Below are 24475 nucleotides of genomic sequence, written 5' to 3'. Positions count from 1 at the left end.
CCCTTAAGGCCTTTCTCAGAGGCTGCCTACGCTCCTCTATATCATTTATTAAACGCAATACTTCCCGATGTGAGCAGGAGATGGCATCCGAATATTCCAAATTGGAAGCGACTTATGTCGCAGACCCCTCAGATGACAATAGAACAAGGTGGTTGAGTCAGGGAAGACAATATCTCCTATATCTGCAGGAGAAGGCCCGTAGGTCCACTTTCTTTGCTAAGCAAAAATATTATGAACAAGGTAATCAATCCAGCAGCATGCTGGCTCTGCTAGTCCATCAGAATTCAGCGTCTCCCTCTATACTACGTATCAAATCTGATTCCGGAGAAGTCCTTATTGACAGGGATCAGATTGGGATGCGATTTCAACAGTTCTACACTGAGTTGTACAACACCAAATTCCACCATTCTCAGGACACCCTGAACAATTTCCTAAATAAACCTACATTCCCGACACTCACACAGGACCAACAAGCATTTATAGATGCGCCCTTTACCCTGACTGAATTAACGGAAGCGCTTTCGGGAATGTCCAACGGTAGATCGCCAGGCCCTGATGGCATTCCAATTGAGGTATATGCCAAATACCAAGACATACTGCTCCCTACATTACTTGCAACATACAATGCGGCCTATGAGAACGGAGATCTCCCTCCATCCTTCTACGAAGCAACAATAGTATTAATTCTAAAACCGGATAAAGATCCCCTAGACTGTGGTTCCTACAGGCCAATTTCCCTACTTAATACTGATTACAAACTCCTAACTAAAATGCTGGCTAATCGTCTCAATACCATAATACTGGATTTAATCCACCTGGATCAAACTGGATTTATGCCCGGAAAATCCACTAGAGAGAATTTGAGGAGGGCCCAAGTGGTGACGCAGATAGGGGCGGCCAGAGAAGAGGATTGGGCCTTGGCCTCCTTAGATGCAGCAAAGGCATTCGATTCCATTGAATGGCCCTTTCTCTTCCAGGTTTTACAGAGATTTGGCTTCGGCGAGACTTTTATATGCTGGATCACTCTTCTGTACAAATCCCCCCTAGCAGCTATTTCCATTAATGGATCCTGTTCTCCCTACTTCCGACTACATAGAGGAACTAGACAGGGGTGTCCCCTCTCCCCCATACTATTTGCCCTTGCCATTGAGCCGTTGAAAATGATTCTACGAGAAACCCAGTTATACAGGGGCGTCACAGTGGGGGATAGGGAAGATCGAGTGGCTTTATATGCCGATGATCTCTTGCTTTTCTTGGCGGACCCTGAGGCAACCCTCCCCCATGTGATAAATCTTATTAATACTTTTGGTGAATTCTCGGGCCTTCAAATCAACTGGACTAAATCGGCCCTGATGCCTGTTTCTAGTGGGAGTCGTTTGGGCGATATTGACTCACTTTGCGGCCTCCGGATCTCAAACCAGTTTAAATACCTGGGGTTACAGATAACCAATGATGTGGGAAAGTCTCTAGAGCTAAATGTATACCCCCTAATAGATTTATACAAGTCTAAGTTTAAAATATGGGGCTCCCTACCGCTCTCGGTAGCGGGGCGAATCAATCTTATCAAACTAATAGTATTACCAAAGTGCCTATACATAATGCAGCATGTGTCGTTGCATATCCCGCCCCGCTTCTTTAAATCCATGCAGTCCCTGATGTCTTCCTTTATTTGGGGAAATTCCCGCCCCAAACTACGAATCTCTACGCTTCAGAGGCCGAAGCAAGACGCGGGCGCTGCCCTGCCAGATTTGTTCATTTACTATGTGGCAAGCCAGCTAATTCACTTGAGAAGCTGGCTGAGTGATGACCCTCTCCCCAACTCTGAGGCGCATCTGGCACATTATCTTAAAATCCCTAGATTGTGGCCCCTGCTGGAATCTCCTTCTACCCTAACAGGCAAAATGCTACCAATTCATAGGTTGGCCTCTCAGGTCTGGCGGCAGGCCAAGTCAATTGACAGTTTTATGGACATAATAGCTGACACTCCCCTTTGGCGTAATCATGGGCTTCCAGAATTACTCCGACTGGAGGACGCCCACATTTGGGAACAATATGGCATCCGGACCCTGGCAGACCTCTATCCACAGAACACCCTGTCCTCATTTGAGCAGCTACAAAATAAATATGATCTACCCCGTTCCCATTTCTATAGATTTCTCCAGATCAGACACGCTTTAGAGGCGCAGTTCCCGCCACCCAGACCTGCTATTTCTCATTACCCCTTAATAGGCATCCTTTGCTCCCAAGGCCCCCAGGGCCTCATATCAGCACTATACTCCCACCTTATCTCAATACGAGCCTCTCAAGATATACCCTCTGCCCTAATAAAATGGAGGACACTGATACCGACACTAACAGACGATACATTCCAAGAGCTCCTGGAATCTCCTCTATATGTATCCCCAGCAGCCAATAATAAAATGATCCAGCTGTATATAGTGTATCAGTGCTATCTCACTCCAGCGAGATTGTACAAAATGGGCAGAATACAGTCTACAAACTGCATTAGGTGTTCCTGCGAATATTCCGATTTTTGGCATATGATGTGGGAGTGTCCTGTTATTGAAAGTTTCTGGGGGGAGGTCACAGGTTTCCTCTCTGAACTTGTGGAAGTCCCTGTTCCACCGAGCCCAGAGATCTGCTTATTTGGAATATTAGATGAAGAAAGCTGGCAACACCATAAAAAGATTTTTCTGAGGGAATCATTGTTCCTTGCTAGAAAAACGATTGCATTGCAGTGGATGGATCGTAAGAACTCCTCACTCTCAATGTGGAGGAAGCTGGTCAATTCGGTGGTGCCATATAATTATATAGTCTACAAGGGACGTAAGTGTCCTGAGAAGTTTGATAAAGCGTGGAGTCTGTGGTGTGAATCCCCCCTCACGTTATATCCACCACAATTAATGTCTTCATCTATTCTGGAGCTCAGACGTGCTCCCTAGTGGATACACGTTCTGGAGCGGGACCTGTGGCCTCGGAGATTTGGCTTCTGTGTACCTGATCAGGCTTTACAGAATTATTGTGTTATTTATGTTGTACTGCATTGACTGGACCTCTATACCAACCTAATTATACAGTGATGTGTATTATCTACGTGCTGCACCTACCTGCGATTGTAAGTTTCTCTATGTTATTTAATTTTCAATAAAACGAGTTTAAAAAAAACATGGGTATAATTTCACCACCCAGGAAAAGCCTATTAGTCCATTCTGCCATCTTCAATTTCGCCAGTTGAAGTTAGATCAACAAGTTTGAGCCTTTAATTGAACCTAGATTAGAATCCCGATCACTAAACTGTGTTGGTGCAACATTTTTCTACTTGATAGTAACATAGTATGTTAGGCTGAATGAAGACAATGTCCATCTAGTTCAGCCTATTTCCACCCTCTAGTTGATCCAGAGTAAGGCAAAAACCCCAAGAGGCAGAAGCCAATTAGCCCATTTGGGGGAAAATTCCTTCCCGACTCCATAATAGCAATCAGAATAATCCCTGGATCAACCTTTGATAGTTCCTACCTGACTGTAAGACCCGGAGCTACAAACCCGCTGATCTCAGATCAAATCGTTGGTGCAATATGCTCTTAGACAGTTATTGTAGCTCTTTATAAAAGCTGTATAGACAAAATGTTAAAGGGGTTGTCCCGTGAAATCAAGTGGGGTTATACACTTCTGTATGGCCATATTAATGCACTTTGTAATATACATCGTGCATTAAATATGAGCCATACAGAAGTTATACACTTACCCACTCCGTTGCTGGCGTCCCCGTCTCCATGGATCCCACTAATTTCTGCATCTTCTGGCTTCTTTAGACGCACTTGCGCTGTCCGGTCTTCTGCTGTGTTGACTGGGGCCGCTCCGGCATGCTCGCGCCGGAGAGCTGGTCTGCGCATCGTCATTGTAGCTCCACCTCCGTCACGTGGTGCCGATCAGCCAATTAGAAGGCTGTAATCGGCAGTGGAACGCAAGACAGGAGAAGATAATCCACGGTGTACCATGGGAGAAGACCCGCGGTGCACCATGGGAGAAAACCGCGGTGCATCCTTGGGAAAGGACCGGCGGCCATCTTTAAAAGAAGAAAAGAAGAAACTGCCCGAACAGGGATGCAGGTAAGCAGTTTTTTTTTAAATAACAAAGGGATTGTTTTTAACGGGGCACAATGTGGGGGTATGTAGAAAAAAAAAATTTTTGATTTCGCCGAGGGACAACCCCTTTAAGACACATTGGTACAGAAAAAAAAGATGGCTGCAAAAGAAAACCTATGCTTTTTATTGCTGTTTCTGATTAGAGCAGAATATAGCCGGCCTTGAGTTAATACTGGAGACCTAGGCCCAAGAGAGGAAACTCTGTTTAGTGTAGGGTTTCATCTTTATATAGGCTGATGTCTATGGGCAATGTTTTCACTGCGTATTACTTGTGCGATGCACAGCCCCATAATATGCGGTGAATGAAGTCAATGAAAGTCAATGGACTTTCATTGATCCATGCACATGAGAGTATAGACACTGCCTATAGATATGTGTGAGAAACAGGTTGCAGCAAGCTCTATTTCTCGGCGTACCATGCAGCGTGAACCCTATACTTTTGTATTGGCAGCTTATGCAAAACACTGTATATACGCAATACATTGTGTTTGGTGCCGATTTTAAACGCAACCCCGCTATGAAAAACAGTGGGAAATAAATTTTAAAATAAAACAAACACCAGTAAAATACTGCAAGGAGACCCACAGCATTTTACCAAACACCCATGGAAATGAGGCCTAAGGTTGTGTGGTTATGGAAGAAGAGCTGATACAATTTGATAAAACTGTATTTTGTCCATCGCACCTGTTTCACGGTGAGGACCTGTATGTCCACTGGCTAGCAGAAGATTTGGTAATCCTTGTCCTGACCAATATGGTGCTGGTGAGTTACAGCTTCAATACTATATTGGTTAGGAACGCAATGGGATGTTAAGGCTATGTGAGGGCACAAGGGCATAGCAGTGTTGCATGTACTCCTGTAAGCATTAGTAATCTATTTAGGAAAGTGACCTCCTGCCTGGAAAAGACTCAAGTGGCAGTGAATATAATTAACAGTAAGCGCAACAATAAGCCATAAAAAGTGAAATGGTACAGACATGAAGAAGGGACAGTGATTACTGAAGCCATCATGTGTGTTCGCCCATGCTGTGTGCATCAACCCCCTGAAGAAATGCAGGGTTGAGCTAAGTTTCACTAATGTTGTGACTATTAGAGGGTCTGAATCAGTGGGATTGCTGAAGGGCATCGGGGCTGTGACCATAGAGCTTTTGACATAGCGGGCGTAAAATAAGCTTTTGATCAGCACCAAAGCCGGATAATGTGGAAGTGAACCATGTTTAATGGGAGCCTGTCACCTCCATACAGCACCATAAACTAGGTTGTGGTGCTGTTAACAGTTGTCAGCGAGTCGGGAGATATATTACTTCTATTAGTGTATGCTTGTTCGTTCTAATTCATTACTGAAGTGGTAATATTTCTTATCTATATAAACATTTATGTGCACAGTCTTCAGGTTTTTATAATACCGACATGGCTGCTATGTTGCGCTAGTGAGAGATTTATCCCTTTATAATTGCGGCTTATTTTATTGATAAATAATGAGGTTTTAAATAACATGTTAATGTACATGCTGTTTAAAGGGGTTGTCTAGCAACAGCATGTGGACATCATTGTAAGATCCCCTTCTACGGACACTCCTCTATGTGTCTTCAGGCATGGAGCCGCTCTGTAAGATATCATGGCTGTGTTGTAAAGGGGAACTGTATTACATTAAAGCAAAAAAAAAGTGTTGCCTTTGCATTGCTTACACTTTACAATGTTGTCATCAAGGAGGTTACATGTAACATCGCTTTGAAATTCTCCATTATTTTATATGTTGTGTTGCATGACACTGCTATGTAGCATTAGCATTAGGTTATCTTCATTTATCTAGCGTTCTACAATCGTATCATATCTGCTTGCTTAGATTGTTAGGTTGTGCTGCTGGGATCTGTTGTACTACTGGGTTCCAGGAGCACACCTTCACAGGTAGGGGTTAATTGAGCTGGCTGGGTGTGGTATTCTCCGTCAGCCAGTCCCCTTTACTCTGCAGCATATAAAGACCAGCATCTCTCAGTAGTTGATGCTGGTCATTTTACTGCTTGGATATCACTGTTTTGTGCCCACCCGGAGCTGGTGTTTGCATGGCTATCTGTTAGTGTCTCTCTGCTTCCCTAAAGACGGTTTGGACACCTGTAGTCCTTGTCTGTATCATATGCAGAACCCCTCTTCCCTTTCCCTGACAGGTGTGGCCTCCAGACGTCTTATGTCTCGTTTGTGTGTCGAATGGTTGATGCCTGACACTGTTCCCTATGTCAGCACGGTGGCTATCTGTCTATCCCCCTGGTATTAGGACACTTAGACTTGCGGTGTATTGCCTCTGCTTGCATGTGAGCTCTGGGTGGGGTTCCTGTGTACGCACTATCTATTTAATGTTTGGTGTGAACACAGACGTGTTTGATATGTCTGTGCTTGTTGCCAAACATGTTCCATATGTCAAGTCCTGTTCTGTGTTTTGTGTGTTAGTACAGTGTTGTGTCCTGTGTGTCTGTTTTAGTGCATCTCTCCAGCTCCCTAATCAGGGATAGTTAGGTCTCAGGAACAAGTGCAGGCCCGCACCAACGACCCAATCAGTCTGCCATGGTAGGCAGGGCCCTACCCCTCGTTCCTTACATATTTAGGGAAAGACTTTCTATTTATTATTTGATGAGAGTGTTTGCAGGTTTTAAATGGACACACTTGCGTCAGTTCTGTGGAGTAGCGCTTTCGTGCGCCAAGCGGACGTAACATAGATATTGTGTATATAGAAGATGAGTAGAAATACGATGAGTGTCTTTAGGTCTTTCAACTTGGTTATCTGAGTTATGCGTGAAACCACTGAAACAGGATGTGTGTGTGAACCTGCATTCTAGAGAACATACTGGTCTATTGTGAAATCAACATTGTACCTAGTTGTTTTTTCTTTAACTATATAATGCTCCAGCTGCAAATAAGCACTCCACTGTCTCTGTCATTTTTCTTATAGAAGCTATCTTTCAGACAGAGCATGTGACCATAAATATCATTATGAAGTGGCATGGGGTTAGTTTTAGCAATGCAATACAAAGCCCCTTTAAATCTGTTGTACTACGGCTCTTTCTGAGAACTGTGTACTTTATGTTAAAAATTACATTGAATGCTGTCAGAACAAAGCAGAGAGCCCTGAGAATAATAGTGCCAGGTAGTACCCCAAAAATAATAGTGCCAGAGATTAGTTGTGTTCCAGTTGCCTGCATTGGTGGTCTCACTCTCTCCCTAACTGTTGTACAATCATAGCCTTTAATTTGGGTCACAATCCTGACTGATTGGCCCCTAACTGTTGCAGACTCACTTCTCAGTCAGATTCCTTTTCCTGACCCATTTGCTACACCAATGGTACTCTGCGTACTATCACTCAATCATTATGTCCATCCTACATCCTGAGGGAAAGGTGCACATAGCAAGGGCATATGCCCGACAGCTAACCCTTTTGGGTTGCTGCATCACAACACTTTCCCACTACCAGAGGCATAACTTGAAGCTCCTGGGCCGCAATGCAAAACCTATAACAGGGCCCCCAACTACAATGCTTTATTCATAGTACTGAGCTCCCTACATGGAGAAGAGAGCCTTATGAACCCCCTTAAGCTCCTGAGCTTCGGTGCAACCGCATCCCCTATAGTTACACCAGTGCTGACTTCTCTTCTTGGGCAGGAAAACTAAACCCCACTACTATATGGGTTTGCCACCGCTTCCATGTGAGCAACACAGTGCATCCATGTCCTTGCAGTCTCATGCTGGTTGAGATTGCCTGCCAGGAATTTCTCCTCCAATTATGATGCCTGGGGCTGTTATTCCCCAATGATATATTGTGGTCAACTAACATACCTGAGAACTAGGGCACTCCACAATACATTTTGTCCCCATCACAAAGTAGAATAGACATAATAAAAACATTAAATTCCTTTCCCAAACTCCATCTGTAAGGAAAACACAAGAACCAAACCTTAGAATAACAAACTCAGAGCACAGTCCCGTATGTTCATGAGGGCTCCGCCACTCTTCACATGTGTCCAGGACTATGTCTTTGGTCATGTATTCATTGGAATGTGCTGAATAGCTCCTGATGGAGGTGAGGAGCTGATTTTATAGTTAGGAGGGAGGGGCAAACAAATGACTTCCAAAGGGGGAAGTTTTAACTTAGCAGCCAACTCCAAGGGCCATGATTTATCATCCTCTTCCAATTCCTGTTATCTAATAAGATTTGTAAGCTGAGTAGGAGTATCACAGGTGTATAACACTAAAGCCATCCGTACTCACTATTTTCAGGCTCTCTCTCACTTTGTACTGCAGTCCAAACTGATGTGCCATTTTCTTTTTCAGACTGTGACACGTGGCTCCCAGCAATAAAATCTAGGGGTCGAAAAAACAGTTAATGGTAGCACACACACTATTAGGTTAATAGACAGAAAATGTAAAACGAGACCAGGGAAACAAAAAAATCCCAGATCAAACCCCAAACTAAATTCAGATTTAAATGTTCAAACCCCCTAACCCGAAATTAAACAAATTCTAATAGTCCTATAATAAAGTGAATTTCAGAGTTAGTCCACACCCCGTAAATAGTGCCATAGAGAAAGTGCCTCATAATCATGTCACATAGATAGTGTTCCCCAAAATTTCTCCAAAATAAATAGCACCAATTAGCTAGCGTCGGTAAAATAACTTGCAACAAACAATGTCATCTAGAAAGTGTACTCAAAATGCCCCATAATAATTAGTGCAGAAGAGATAGCAACGACCACAGTGTCACACAATAAATAGCACCATCATGATTGTGGGAAACAGTAAATGTGGCAATATAGATAGCATCCTAGTACCCCCAATTAATATCATAGAGAAAATGCCATAAAGAAATGCTTGAAATGATAGGAAAATCAACACACAGACCACTGTCTCCAAATTCGACACACGGTCGTGGCATCCTGTTGAGTTTCTGCCACATTATGACACAGACAACAATTGGCTGTACATATTTCTATGATGAAACCTTTGGTAAACTCATCTGATTGATGAAATGGCTCTCGACGCAGCTTCACTTCTCAAAGGGGCGATCTAGTTACCAGAGAACATCCCTTCAATATGGTTAACTGTAGTAAAATAACGAAGTGAGTATTACTTATCCTCCACCACCGCGATTCAGCGCTGCATCCTCGCTGTGCTCCTGGCATTTGTTGTTACCGAAGTCAGGTGACTGCTGCAGCCAATCAGAGACTGCAGTGTCACCCCTCATTCTACTGACATCTGTGCTCACACCCTTCTGAGCGCCATGATGCCAGGAGATCAGGAATGTGATGCTTCAGCCTCTGGCTACAGCAGTCACCTGAGTTCCGATGAAATCAGATGTAACAAAGAAACCACCAGGACCAGAGTGGGGTTGCTGTGCTGGATTTTGCAGGCAGAGGGGTAACTTCAAAGCAGTTTATATGAGCATGACAACATCACCAAAGTTAGCTACACATGCTGGTTTGCCTTTTTTCACCCTCCAGATCAGGTCAACGCCATTTCAGTTTGCCTCTGGGTCTGCCAGCTATGGTGGCCTTCATAGGCTTTCTAATACACTGCTATATTAAAGTATAGAAGAGTATTTGAAGAATAATAAAATATGGTGATATTCAAGTTCTCTAGTAGGACAAAAATTAAAAATTAAAAATGTATAAAAAAATAATAAAAACTCCAGAACCCCACCTTTACCGCTTTAATATGTAAATAAATAAAAATCAGACATTCGTAATGACCCAGAGAAAATAGTTTATTATTTGACCCCCACAGTGCATGTCATGAGAACAAAAATAAAAATAAACATGGCAAAATCAGCTAATTTTGCCTAACCTGCCTTATAAAAAATGGAAAAGAAAGTTACCAAAACTTTGCCTGTATCAACAAATGGTACCATTAAAAACTCATCCGTCAAAAAAAAAAGCCCTTTCTCAGCATCGCTGACAAAAAAAAGAAAAGTGTTAGGGGGTGACTCTCATCTGATTGGTCCCGCTGAGCCAATCAGAGGCAGCAGTCACACACCCATTCATAAATTCATGAATGGGTGTGTGAGTGGAATCTGCCTCTGATTGGTCAGGCTGTGACCAATTAGAGGCAGCTCATTCAGCAGGCGGGGATTTTAAATCCCCGGCTGCTGAATACTACTCACAGCTGTTCAGAGCAGTTCAGGAGGACTGCCGCTGACCGCGCTGAACTCCGTCTGCCGGGACCAGGTGAGTATATATATATTTTTTATTTTTACACATTTCTGGATGAATTGCAGGGAAGGGCTTATATATTTAACCCCTTCCCAACAATTCATCCCGCGATCGCCGGCAGCCCATTGCTTTTAATGGAGTCTGCTGTATTGCCGGCTCCATTGAATTCAATGGGCTAACATCGTTCTGCCGGGACAAGGTGAGTATATATATATATATTTTTACACATTTCTGGATGAATTGCAGGGAAGGGTTTATATATTTAAGCCCTTCCCGACAATTCATCCTGCGCTCGCCGGCAGGCCATTGCTTTCAATGGAGCCGGCTGTATTGCCGGCTCCATTGAATTCAATGGTCAGTGCTCGTTTAATCGAGACGAGTACCGTGTGGTGGTCGTCTCGAGTAATGAGCATCTCGAGCACCCTAATACTCGAACGAGCATCAAGCTCGGACGAGTATGCTCGCTCATCTCTAGTGAACACCATTAAAAATAAAAAACATTCTAGAATTGCAGATTTTGTCAATATTGCTTCTAGAAAAAAATGTAATAAAAGAAATCAAAATATTATATATTCCCAAAAATTGGATAAATGAAGACTAGGGTTCATCCTGCAAAAAAAAAGTCCTCATAGAGCTCGGTCGATAGAAATACAAAAATGCTATGGCTCTTGGAATGCAGAGACACAAAAGCAAATCTTTTAAACAAAAAAAGTGTTTTTTGTGTACAATAATAGCAAAACATAAAGAACTTGTATAAACTCAGTGTTGCCGGAATCATGCTGAGCCTGAAAATAATGTTATCATATTATTTATTTTCCACACTGAACGCCGTAAAAATGAAGTCCAAAAAACAAATGGCAGAATTTCTTTTTTCCCCCCATCCACCTAAAAAAATGTTTTATAAATGTTATACAACACAATATGTATTCAAAAATAATGCCATTTAAAAATATCACTTGTCCCGCAAAAAGCAAGCCTTCATATGGCTGTATCGACTGAAAAGTTTTAAAGATTATTGCTCCTAAAATGCAACGAAACAAAAACTGAAAAATTAGTTGTCCATTAAGGCGCAAACAGGCTTTGTCTCTAAGTGGTTAACACAACAAAGTCACAACAAAGCTATTTAAACAGCAAAGCATTTTCTTGATGTGTTAGGTGTTAAGCTAAACTTTGCTACAACCTGCTGTCCCCTAGGCTAGTGTCCACTCCTCGGATGCTGCACTGTGGACCATATATTGTGGTCCCAAGAACACCTCTTGTGTAGGTTATGCTGTGACCAATGCTGACCGCCTATTTAAGACCATAACCACAAAACTCTATGCCTCTGTTCAAGTAAAGAATCAAAGTCACTGAAGCATGTGTAGTGGCCCAGAGTTAATGGGGCCCTCCATAAATATGAATGTGTTTGTCTTGTGCAATTGTAATGTCAGTGTCTTCTATGTGTGTGAATTTCATGTGATTGCACCTCTGTAGCACTGAATGGGTTAATGTATGGGTCATGTCTGGAAAATGTATCTTGTTGTGGGTCACGTGATCATGATATATATATATATATATATATATATATATATATATGTATTTGGCAAGAATGCAGTCTAGGAGAGAGAGAGTCTAAGTGTCTAAGTCAGTCTAAGCCTGAGGCTGAGACTTGGAAGAGTCTAAGTTGGTGTCTGGGGAAGAGAAAGCTTTTTAGTGAATAAGACAAATTGTGCCTTGTCCTACGAGGATCCCCAGGATGGAAGAGGCTGAGCGATTGCCTGATGTGTGTCGTGAGCCCAATCCACCCGGGCCTCCTTGCTTTTTATTTCCCAACTTCTGGATTCACCGCAGAGAAAGGAACGATGGCATCACGAGTGACAAGGAGTTAAGGTAAACCGTGGACTAGGTTTACCCCGTGAAACCCCTCCAGCAGTAACTTGGACGGGTCCCGCTGCTACCTCCAGGGAAGGAGATGGTAGAGCACTGGGACAAGGCCCTAATCTACCCTGCTATATCCTCGGCCTTGGGCCCGCTCCTTGGATGCTGCACATATCCTCCTCTTCACTGCGCTATTCTCCAGTGGAGACCCGCAATAAGGGTCAAAAGCCACACATAGAACTGCCCTATCTTAATGTAGCCATTAATGACCATGGGGTCTAGAGTTTCAATGCCCCAACTCAGGTATCTAGTATTTTACTGCTTGAGCACCTGGTGTGCAGTAGTGCAGTGCCTCCTCAGTCATTAGTGTCCTGTGCCCCAGTCACTTTTATCAAGTGCTCTCTTACGTGTTTGTTTCTGACCTTCCCTTCTTAACAAACTTACTCCTCCTGTACAAGTATGTGTATTACACATAACAACAAAAAAAGGACAAAAAACCAGCAGATGTCTAACGCCAAATGTATTTTACTCTTGCCCTCTTTACTGTTGAATGATAGCGCCAGCCACTGTATACAGTGTAGGTAGATACCCTTTAAAGGTAAACTGCCACCAGTTTTTAGGCCAGTTAACCAATAGTAGTGTTACCATGCCGCAATATTTATCATTCCAACACTGATTTTGCCACTTCTAATAAAGGCATACCTGAGTAATAGATGTTTAAAAATGTCCTGCGCTGCATGTAAATGAAGGTATGTGGTCCGGTGAGTGGGACCAATCAGCTCTACTAGCTGCTTGTTTTCCACCTCTGATGTGGATAATAGCAATCAGCGTGGGCATTCTTTGAAACCACACATGATGGCAGAAGAGCGGTCATCTGTAAGATCTGTGGTAAGGTTTTAAAACGCGGCAAGAGCATAAACAACCTCAACACAACTTGTATGAACATTCACATGAACTCCCTTCACCCGCTGCCTTGGAGAGCCCAAGCCAGAGGACAAAGAGTCAGCCTCACCCTGTATCTGCCCCATCCTCCAACTCCCTCCCTGTTCATGCAGTAGCCTTTGAGCACAGAGAGGCAGTTTTGTGTAGGGACAGTGGCACACCTACTTCAGGCCTGTCCTCTGCAATTGACAACCTGCCTGGAGGCTTCAGAGCCAGGAGTGGGAAATGGACAGCAGAAGTTGAGCCACCAACATCAGCACCACCTTCACCGACATTGACATCTGCCCCATATTACAGCATATCCCAGGTCAGCAGCTAGCCCTCCATCCCCAGCTACAGGAAAATAAAAAAAAATACCACCCCAACCATTCATTAGCCTAAACGCAAGTATTGCACAGCCGCTTGCAATGGAAATGATGCTCTTTAGGCTAGTGAACACAGATGCCTGCCGCAACATGTTGCTCCATGCTAACCCACAGTACCAGATGCCCAGCTGCTATTTCTTTGTGCCTGCTCTGCACTACCATGTAAGTGATAACATGTCCCTGGCATTGAAGAAAGTTGTCAGTGGCAGGGTGCACCTTACCATGGAAATGTGGTTTGCCAAGCATGGGCGGGGGCATCATAAATGCTTAATAGCACACTGGGCTAATGTCCTGCGGGTCAGGCATTAAGACAAAAGTGGTGGTCCACGTTTCACGGTACCCCCAAGAATTATGGGACATTCTTCTGCTTTGTTTGTTTCATTCTTGTTGTCTGCCTGCTTGGACAGATGCTACAGGGTCTCAGGAACAATGATGTGTTGTTGTCACAGGAGGAGGGGGAAGAGATACCAAACTCCAAACTGTCTTGTCAGTCCATCATTACTTAATACCACAGGGAGGGTGGCTTTAGGAAAGACATCTTCTCCTACATGTTTCTACACCCATGGGAGAAGTATAGAGGAGGAAGGGGGATAATGTAGGTACAGAGGCAGAGGAAGGGGCTGCACAATGTTTCTTCCATCATTAACCCCATCTGTTATATGAGTGCTTTTCTGCTGCAGTGCTTGCAGAAGGACCATTACATAGCTCACATTAAAATATTAAATCATTACTGAGTGTCTGCTCTCCTTGATCCCTGCTACAAGACCAAAATGACAAATCTCATTCCAGCAGTAGTGAGGGACCTCCAAATGCAGCAGTATCAAGAAAGACTGTTAAGCAGCTTGAGCATGGCTGCAGGGATGCATCTGCAATGGATGGCAGCTGTAGGGCTCATGGCAGACAAGCAGGAAGCCTTTACAGCAGAACCACTTCAGGTAGGGAAGTATAACAAAGGTGTGCCATAGTTTTTTTTAGCCCTCAGAGCATGCAGCAAAAGCACAGAGTAGGACTAACAGTTACAGGTGGCAGTTATCTATGATGGTCCAAGAGTATGTCAGCTTCCGCGTGGATGTACTCAGACATGGCATTGAGCCCTTTGGCTTCTAAACTGGACTAGCGGCCAGAGCTTGTACAACATGCTTTAGAGGTGCTTGCCTGCCCCACTCCCAGCATGCTATCAGAAAGGGTTTCAACACAGCTGGTGGTGTTATAGCTAAAAGACTCATCCACCTGTTCACAGATAATATGGATCGCCTGATGTTTATAAAAATGAACCAGGCATTGATGTCACCGGACTTCTGCACCCCCATGGCAGATTCCACTGATTAGTTATCACACTGGCAATTTTTTACTCACATATAACTGAGCATAGATTTATATCAAAGACTACACTGTGCTCTCAAGGTGCTGTTGCTAATGTTCATGGTTTTGCTGGTGGTGGTGCTGCTGCTCTCCTTCTGCTTCCGCCATATTTCCTCCTCCTCCTTCTTCCAAAACAAAAATTTTCTAAAGAAATTTTCTTGGAGTAGGCCTGTGCTTGGCTGTTCTGTTCACCTGATAGAATTGTCCATTGCAAACTTTATAACATTGCACAATGGCTGAGGCATCGATCTGCTTATTAGGATCATTAGGATCTGCATTACCCCCTGACGTGCCACTGTAGAAAACTGAACACTGGCTGTTCCCTCACAGATTACAGTTGATAGCTGGGAGTCCCAGAAGCAGAACAACTCATGATCAGTTTGTCATTAATGGAGTAAGAGGGTCTTTGATTGTTGACAAGTTTTATTATACTTATCAGGTGTATACAGTATCTCTTTAAGAATAAGTTGTAAGGAGGTTGTGTGGATGGCTTAGGCCCATTTAGACTAGTGTCGGGCAAAAGATGCCCAACACTCATCCCTGTACATACTGATGCACAGGAGCTAGTATCAGAGGCTCACAGCGGGGAGGCTGGAGCAGAGTTCTCTCCTCGTGCTCCCCCGCCCCTCTCCATTGACTTAACTTAGCGGCGGTTCACTACTGAACGGCTGCTATTTACACTGAGCAATCAGTGTTCAGTTCATTGTCCATCGTTTATGCAGCATAAACGATGGATGATGAGCTGATCGCTCAGTGTAAATAGCAGCCGTTCAATACTGAACGGCCGATATGTTAAGTCAATGGAGAGGGGCGGGGGAGCGTGAGAAGAGAAATCTCCTGCAGCCACCCCGCACCCCTGTTGGCCACCCTGTGAGTGAGGCAGCACTACTAGCTCCTGGGAGCGAGGTCACACAGTGACGAGTGTAATTCATCATTTGCCCGACATTAGTCCCGTCTAAATGGACCCTTAGGGCTCCTGCACCCTTGCATTTTTCTTGCGCGCTTTTATCACGCGACATAGCTACGTTTTTTTAATGCGATTGTCAATGGGACTTTCTAATGTTAATAACGCATTGTAAGTTGATGCTTTGCAATTTTTGCGCGATGCGTTTTTAACATTAAAAAGTCCCATTGACAATCGTGTGAAAAAAATGCAGCAATATCCCGTGAAAAAAACGTGCAAGAAAAACGCAAGTGTGCAGGAGCCCTTGGAGAGGGAGTGGAAGCGGAATGGGCAGATGCTATATTGCTGGGACAGTTGTACACTAGTTTCTCAAATAAGCAGTCCTGTTTTCCGTGAACTCCTTTATCAGGATAGAAGATGTTGGCTACGCCAGCGCTTCCTCGTGGGCTACTGCAGCACAAACACTGAGAGTGGTAGAGGAGTGGTTTCGGGCACAGTGGACATATCCAGAGCAAATAGAACTCTTGACTGTCTCTCCAAGCCAAATGCTACCCATCTAGCTAGTTAAGGGAGGTTGTATATTGATTGCTGTTCTGTGGCAATAAAGTGTTCCAGTTTTCAATATGAGCTGGGAGGGCTTGTCTGAGTGTTTTACCTGAACACCACACTGCAGCCTATGTGGACAGGCACAGATCCTAGCACAGTGCCGTCAATCCCAGGCCTGTCCTGCTACAGGAGATATGCCTGCATTGGTAACAGCAATGGGAGGAGTCACAGCTGCGACAATGCCAGGTTCGGGAGGGGAGACTTGACGCTACCCCAAAACAGCACCCAAGAAGACCATTGGCCTATACTCCTGGTGGGTTTGGGTCCCTCTGACCCCAAACTGTTATAGTAATGAAAGAATTCTCTAAACTTTATTGGAAATCATACAATTTTCTAATATACAGTACATATGTTTAAATTCTGCTCACATGCTGACTGCTGACATCTCTCAAAAGTATATACCATAGTCTTCATTTTATACAAAGCTTTCTGTGCTGCTGCTTCTGACATAGATATGACAGCAAACTGCTCTTGGCTACAGCCAATTCAGAGCTAATGAAGGCTGCAGGAGGGGTGTAACTAGAAAAGGCTTTGCCAGCAGCACAATTTTGAAAGGCGCCCCTCTGAAGTATGAATATTTATGAGCTCTATGTAAAAGTACATGTAAAGACTCACTTTCCTTCCAGTTACTTAAGTAAAAAATATAGAAAACAAGGCAGCTAAGTGCCCTCTTAGGTAGTGTTTACACAGCGTTACTGACTACACTTTGGGATTTCTTTACGGGGTTTCATCACACCGGCTGAAAACAAAATTGTGACGGAGATCCAGAACAGAACCAAACAGATCCATTTTCTTGCACTGTACAACAGATACCACTTTGGTGTCCTTTTTACAAGAGTTCAGTTTGTTTCTGTCATATTTGGAGTATATGAATGGCATAATCGACTACTATATTATTCTATACTCCAAATATAATGAAAAGAAAACAGACACAAAATGGTGTCCACTTCAAGTGAATGTTTGGTTTGGTGCTGTTCTGGGGTTCCATCACAGTGCTGTTTTGTGCACCTGTGATGGAACCCACCGGCGCAATCACAAAGCGTGCTGTGCGAATGCTCCCTCACCCATACAAACATAGGAATAGTGTAACAAACAGCTAAGCACTGATATGTTTTCCCACAGCAAACCACTGAATTATATTGCATGCTGTATATACAATGTGCATTACCTCCATACTGTCACTGAACAAAACCCAATTATCTAAGAGCAAAATTACAAATAATCACACAATGAAAAGGGCAAATATATGTATTACCAGCACATAGTAATGGAAAAACTCTACCATACTGTTACTGAAAAAAAAACACCGTACAAGGACCAAAATTACCCCCATACAGTGACCAAATAGTAGTAGATACCATCTCTACACAGGCGCACTCCAGACCATAAAAGTAATTACAGTACAGATATATGCAGCAGTGAAATTTAACATCTTATCTGACTGCAGTTGTTCACTTTGCTTTTTCTTCTTCATCATCCATCCCAGACCACCATGATGATTTCTCATGATGTCTCAACTTGTCTCTGCAGAATCTGACATCTTTGGTACCTTTCTATCCATAGTTCCCTAGATAGTAAGTCGGCGCCACACAGTAAGTGTGAGTTTAGTGCTCTCCACAGTAATAATGCCCTCTTTCATGTGGTAAGACACATACTCACCTCTTTCACTCCCCCAATTGGGCCACTCCATTCTTCTCAGCTTTCTGTGTAGCATGGTCATGTGTCAAGTCATGGGTCTGCTGAGGCAAGGGATTGGCTGCAGAAGTCGCATGTCATCTAGGACACGATTGCACTACCTGTAAGGAAGATGGTTTGGACTGCAGCGGGGCGGCAAGAAGAACAAAAGAGATGAATTTTGTTTTTCAACTCTTCCCCTAAGACACAGGTGGCATAGCAGCTGCTATTGTTGTTGTGGTGGTAGTGTAGTGGCCCAGTGGGTCCTACAGAACACTCACAGCACACTTGTCCTGTCTCACCTGTCTGTATGCTGTCCATGGATACAGAAGGTGCCATCTGTAGGAGATACTCTGTGTCTCCCCTTCTGCTCTAAGCCAGGTTTATCAAGCAGCTTCACAAGTCTCTAGGCAGGAGGAGGAATCCAGAACGTAAGGAACTGCTATTCCGCGTGAGTTTGAAGGTAAAAAAAAAAAGAGGATAGACCCTACCCTATTTTGCATGTAGTATTAATGCCCGTGAATTCTGATAGCGTAAATGAAGTCTTTGAAATCAATGGTTTGGTTTTGTCCCACTATGCGGCTCTGATTTTGAAGGGCGCATAATGGGTCTAAAAAACACCCATCTCTTTAAGGCCTCAGTTTAACAACTAGTAGCTGCTCTACCTTTCTTAAGAGTTTGAGGGCTCATGTCCACGGGCAAAATAAGAATTAAAATCCGCAGCGGATTTTAACTCTTCTCCTGCCCGCGGATCCGCACCCCATAGGGATGCATTGACCACCCGTGGGGTAGATAAATACCCGCGGATGGTCAATAAAAAGGATTTTAAAAAAAATGGAGCATGAAAAAATCTGGACCATGCTCCATTTTCATGCGGGTCTCCTGCGGGGACGGCTCCCGCGGGCTTCTATTGAAGCCTATGGAAGCCATCCGGATCCGCGGGAGACAAAAATCGGGATTTACTCACACGCTCCGTTTCTTCTCTTCGCGCGGCGCCATCTTCTCTCCGTCGCGGGCGGATCTTTTTTCTTCGGGACGGCGCATGCGCGGGTCACGTCACCGACGTCATTATGCGCATCCGCCGAGCCGAAGAAAGAAGATCCGGCCGCGACGCACAGAAGATGACGCCGCAGCGAAGAGAAGAAACGGAGCGGATGGGAGGTGAGTTTATTCTTATTTTTTCTTATTTTCAGCGCTCATGTCCGCGGGGCAGGAGGGACCCGCTGCAGATTCTCCATGGAGAATCTGCAGCGGATCTGATTTTCCCCGTGGACATAAGGCCTGAAGCTTTTGATTCTATCATTAATAGAACATACAGTTTAGAAGGAGCAGTACTCATGCCCTATTCACTTTTATAGATGGCAAAGTCCTTTTATTGGGTTTAAGAGTCATAGTGAATCAGAATCATTTATCTCTATTAATCTTATTACTTTTAGTGGAAAAAGAAAGTTAAACTCTAGGACTTCGCATGGCTGTTCTTATAACCTTAGCTATGCACCATGTACCGTGTGCATAGAGCAACACATGTAGGCTCAGGTGTAATTTCCATTGCTTCTTCCCCCAGGACTAGAGGTAAAAACAGGGAATATTCAAGCAGTTTTTTTTCTAAAGAAAGGGCAGCTTCAGAAGGGCACAAGTGCAAATATCTCGCCACTATGGAGAGTATTAGAGCATGAGCAAGTCAAAATTCTATTTTTTTTTTCCACGGGTAAAAAAAAAAGGAAAGAAGATAGGTCCTACCTTATCTTTTCTTGCACATAGTTTTTTAGGGCAAGTCCTATCTTTTCTCGAGCATAGTATTAATGTGCGAGAATCCTGCTAGTCAAAACGAAACCATTGAAATCAATGGTTTTGTTTAGTCACGTTTTGTGGCTGTGATTTTCATGGCAGCCAAACATGACAAAAACACGGCCATGCGTTTAAACCCTAAGATAAAAAAATTGAAGTTATACTCACCAGCTTGATCCAGCACTATTATTCCTGTCCTCTCCATTGGGCTTTGCTTATATGGCTACAGTGGTGATGTGTTTGTATGTTTACTGCTACAACCAATCACTGGCCTCATTGGTGTATGACATAAGACCACAGTAACGTTCAGCTGCTTTACTGGGCCTCTTATGACCCAATGATGTAGTTATAGCAGCCAAATCATTATGTGGACACTCTCTGGCAAAGAGGCCTAAAAGAAAATGTGGTTGCTGTGACCCCCGCAACAAGAAACTGATGTTGCATACAATATATGTATACAGAGTAATCTAATACATAACATACTTAGTAGGAAAGCATTCCAACTAAGGCCTAGTGCCCACAGCCGTGACGGGCTCTGCAAGCGGAATTCCGCAGCGGAGTCTGTCACGGCACCCCCCCAGAGACCCCATACTCACCTCCGGATCCGCTGCGCAGTACAGCGTCTGACGCGCCAGCAGTGTCATGTGATGCGCCAGCAGTGTCATATGACACAGCCATTGGTCACATGACGCGCCGGCCGCGTCATATGACGCGGGCATCGGTGGGTGGGGAAGCATTTTTTTACGCTATCTTTCGCTGTGCTACAGTGCAAGATAGCGTGACGGACAGCTTCCACTGACTGCAATGGAAGCCGTCTGCGCGTACGCCCGTGGCAAACAGAACATGCCGCGGGTGATTACGGATGCTTTCACAGAGCGGAATTCCACGGTGGAATTACGCCCCGTGAGCATTGCGCTATTAGGTTCAATAAAACCTAATAGCTGCGGGGCAACGCCGCGGTTTTGCCACGCCTAGGCCTAATTTCCCATGCCTAGGCCTAATTCCCACAGGGAATTCCGCGGCGGAAATCCGCGGCGTTGCCCCTCAGCTATTGGTTTCTGTTGAATCTAATAGCACAATGCTCATGGTGTGGAATTCTGCACCGTGTAAGCATCCGTAATCATTGCAGTCAATAGAAGCCTTCCGTCACGCTGTAGCACTGCGGAAGATAGCGTGAAAACGCTTCCCCGCCCACCGACGCCTGTATTATATGACACTGCCGGAGCGTCAGGTGCTGTACTGCGCATGCGCGCTGGAAAAGGATGCGGGACGTTGGGCAGCGGATCCGATGGTACGTATGGGGGTCTCTGGGGGAGCGCCGTGATGGACTCCACTGCGGAATTCCGCTTGCGGATCCCATCACGGCCGTGGGCACTAGACCAAATAAAAAGTTGCGAGATTATACTGAAAGACCTCTAAAGATATAGACAAGAAAAACAAAAATGAAAACAAAATATCGAAGAAAAACAAATAGCAATGAACATTCAAATAAATTGTTGGTATATAACAATATGATTAAAAAAATTGATATTAACCCTCTAAACATTAGCATAGAAATATAATGGTAGTGAACATGCAAAAAGCTGAGATGCATCATGATGAAGGGGCCTATGTGCTCAGAAATAGGGCAAATATACTTTGTACATGAGGAAGTAGGACAATTACATTTGTAACTAAGATTATATGTTCTATTCATTGCATATTAGCATGTGCTTCTTGTTATATGAAGATGGTTCCTTATTTTCTTATGTAAAGTAATTACATAAAAAACTTTTATATTTTAAAAACTGTGCAATGGTGACATCATTTAGATATAGAGAAAGGCTGGTTGCATCATCAGGGATAATGTATTTTGTTAATGTGCCTACTGCGCTGCTGCTCCTCCTAAAATCACTGGTCAGGTCCTACTAGCGTGCCAATAGTTGAATAAATGCTGTCAGGACAACAAACCACACACAAAGCAGCATCACAATATCAGACTTCCCCTGACAACAAGCTGGATGTTTTAGGAACCTTTCCCGCAAGTCTGAACTAGTCTGTATGAACATTTCTTCATCACAATGTTATCCCTATGGGGCTTGAATTCCACACATGTTAAAATTTGCGCCTTTTTACTTCAAAACCGCAAGATTAAATTCTGCAGCGGTAAGCTTCCTGTTGCAGAGTTAAGGATGTCTTGCAGAATTGCTGCTGCAGATTTCCAACATACAAGAGATGTAATTCTGCGATTAAAATCTTCATAAAAAATGCAAGAAATTCCGCATTTCACAGTTAAAAATGCAACAAAATCCAAACTATTTGCCAAAATCTGCATCTGCACTGTGTCCTGCAGTCAATTCTGTCCCATCTGAAAGGGCCCTATAAATTATGCATTGGCATAAAGAATTGCATTTAGGTCACCTGCACACGGGTGGATTTGCATTGCAAAATCCGGAGCGAGATTCTGCAGCAAATCCAGCTCATAGCATGCTACGGCAAAACTCGATCTCCTGCCGACAAGCTGGAATTGATTGCGATTTTACGCTCTCGGGGGAGAAATCGCAGCATGCTGCGATTTTGTGTGGGCTACGCACAGCTGGCTTCCATTGAAGCCAATGGAAGCCAACCATTGCAGAATGGTTGTGGCTGCCGCGTCACCACCATAGCGACAGCGCGACGACAGGCACATCAGCAGCAGAGGAGAAGATGGCGGAGAGGTACCCTAGGGTCACTGGCCGGGCACCGGGTCGAACTCCACTGCGGGAATCCGTCCTGCCCATGTGCAGGTGGCTTTAGGGTGGTTTCACACACAGATTTTTTTTGTCAGTTTTTGATTCAGTTTTTTGAGCCAAAGCCCGAAAGTGGGTTCAGAACCCTGAATCTACAGGACTTTGGAGTGGACACACTGTTTCACAGCAGTACAGCTTTTCAGAATGGTGTTCTAAGCTATTCTTCAATCAGTGTCAGCATCGAAGTGCTTACAATTCCGTTCCTATGCTGAATATGAAATATCTAAATCTGCTACCTAGTATTCCCTATACACAACCACACACTTTGTCCCTTCTTTCTTTCCTGTTTCCTTGTTTTCTCTGAAATGCAGCTTTAAACATGAAGTCAATAATTACTTCCTTTTTACATTTTTTTAGATTTAGTATTAAACTCACATCTTTGCTTCTTATAGACTAGGGGCTCAAAGTCTCTGTGGAAGCAGATCCTTCTCATTCATATATGCCCAACCTCAGAAAGTTTTTTATGGACGTGTTGTTTCCCTTGACTCCAATGTCAGTTGCATCATTATTGCCAAACGAAACCTTAATCCTCAGACCATACAATACTAAAGAAAGTTTTGCAAGTAGTCTACATAAGAGTTGTACTAGAATCACTATCTTATATTAGGCAGTTCTCATAGTTCACACCTAATCTCAGTGTTTACCTGAATCATTCCTCTGTGGTAGTAGTAAAAGCAGCAGAAGACAAAGCAGCATTCTCTCCCTGTGGCTGCCTTATGTATTATGCATGGCTCTGGCGACGAAGACTTCAGGTGACTTTCAGGTGCAGAGAAGTATCCTTTTTCTGCCCAGATCTCAGCTTCAAAAGACTATAGTATGTATATGTGAAGCATGTGCATTCCCAGTGACGTCCTTCCTTTTCATCCCTCTTCTTACAGCTCATCTGAATCTGTGGACGTGAATGGTTAAAGTTTCCTTTGTCATATGCCTCACCCAAAAACTTCTCTTCCTTGTCACATTCTGCAGGCTGGTTACACCTGAAGTATGTATGAAGTCAGTACAAGGAAGCACAGTTAGGGGAGGAGACAGAATTATGCACTTGGATACAATTACAATGATTACTGTAAAAGGAAACCAATTATACCGGGAAGTGCTAATCTCAGCCAACTTTAAATAAAGGTTAGGAGCCACATTTGAGTCAATATCAACATATTGAATGTGAAGAAACACAAATCATTAGATTTTAATTGGAATATATATATATAACTTCAATGGAAAATAGAGCATGCTGTGATTTTTCCTCCGCTTATGGAAACTGCAATTGGTTTCTGCAAGTGTGCAGGAAGAATTGATTTCCCATAGCATGCTATGGACACTATTTGCTACGGATCTGCAGTGAGGACGCCTGCTGCGGATTCCGCAGCAAATATCCACTCGTGTGCAGGAGAACTTAATGTCATATTAAAACAAGTGTATAGAGACATCACCCAAGGCCTCAATGGCGAGCCACACAATGAGCAGTCACAAGCCACATGTGACTCCTGAGACAATGATTAGAGACCACTGCAGACTCATGAAACAATCATATAGCAATGTAAATGTAATATGTTTTTCTGTTAATTGTAGAAAAGTAATCTGTTCCCTGGATCCAGCAACCAACACTAAGGTCAGGCTCACACAAGCGCAATTTCATTGCGTATTATACACTCACAGTGTACGTGCGCATAATATGCAGTGAGTAGAGTCAAAGAAAGTGCATTGATAGTGTTTTTCAATTGCGTATAATACACGTGTGAAAGAGAACACAGCATGTTCTATTTTACCATGTACTACATGCGATAGAGCCCTATTCTTCTCTATGGGCACATAATAAATGCTGTACATGCGACTGAGCGGGAAATTTACAAGTCAGACTGTGCATGAGATACTAT

The 24475-nt window shown here is 43.7% G+C and overlaps 1 protein-coding gene across 1 annotated transcript in view; it reads right to left on the bottom strand.

Annotated features, from left to right (window-relative positions):
- LOC136631771 (interleukin-20 receptor subunit alpha-like) overlaps positions 1-23578 on the bottom strand; it is a 46516-nt gene extending 22938 nt beyond the window's left edge. The window contains exons 1-2 of the mRNA XM_066606107.1: positions 23249-23578; positions 8402-8494 (exon numbers count right to left, since the gene is read on the bottom strand). Coding sequence (XP_066462204.1) covers positions 8402-8494; positions 23249-23300 — 145 coding nt within the window. The 5' untranslated portion in view covers positions 23301-23578. The remainder of the gene's footprint in view (positions 1-8401; positions 8495-23248) is intronic.
- Positions 23579-24475: the final 897 nt, after the last annotated feature.

The sequence above is a fragment of the Eleutherodactylus coqui genome, chromosome 1, assembly GCF_035609145.1.
Source record: "Eleutherodactylus coqui strain aEleCoq1 chromosome 1, aEleCoq1.hap1, whole genome shotgun sequence".
Taxonomy (NCBI): Eukaryota; Metazoa; Chordata; class Amphibia; order Anura; family Eleutherodactylidae; genus Eleutherodactylus; species Eleutherodactylus coqui.
The sequence above is the reverse complement of the archived record's forward strand: the minus strand, read 5'-3'. Positions and strand labels throughout refer to the sequence as shown.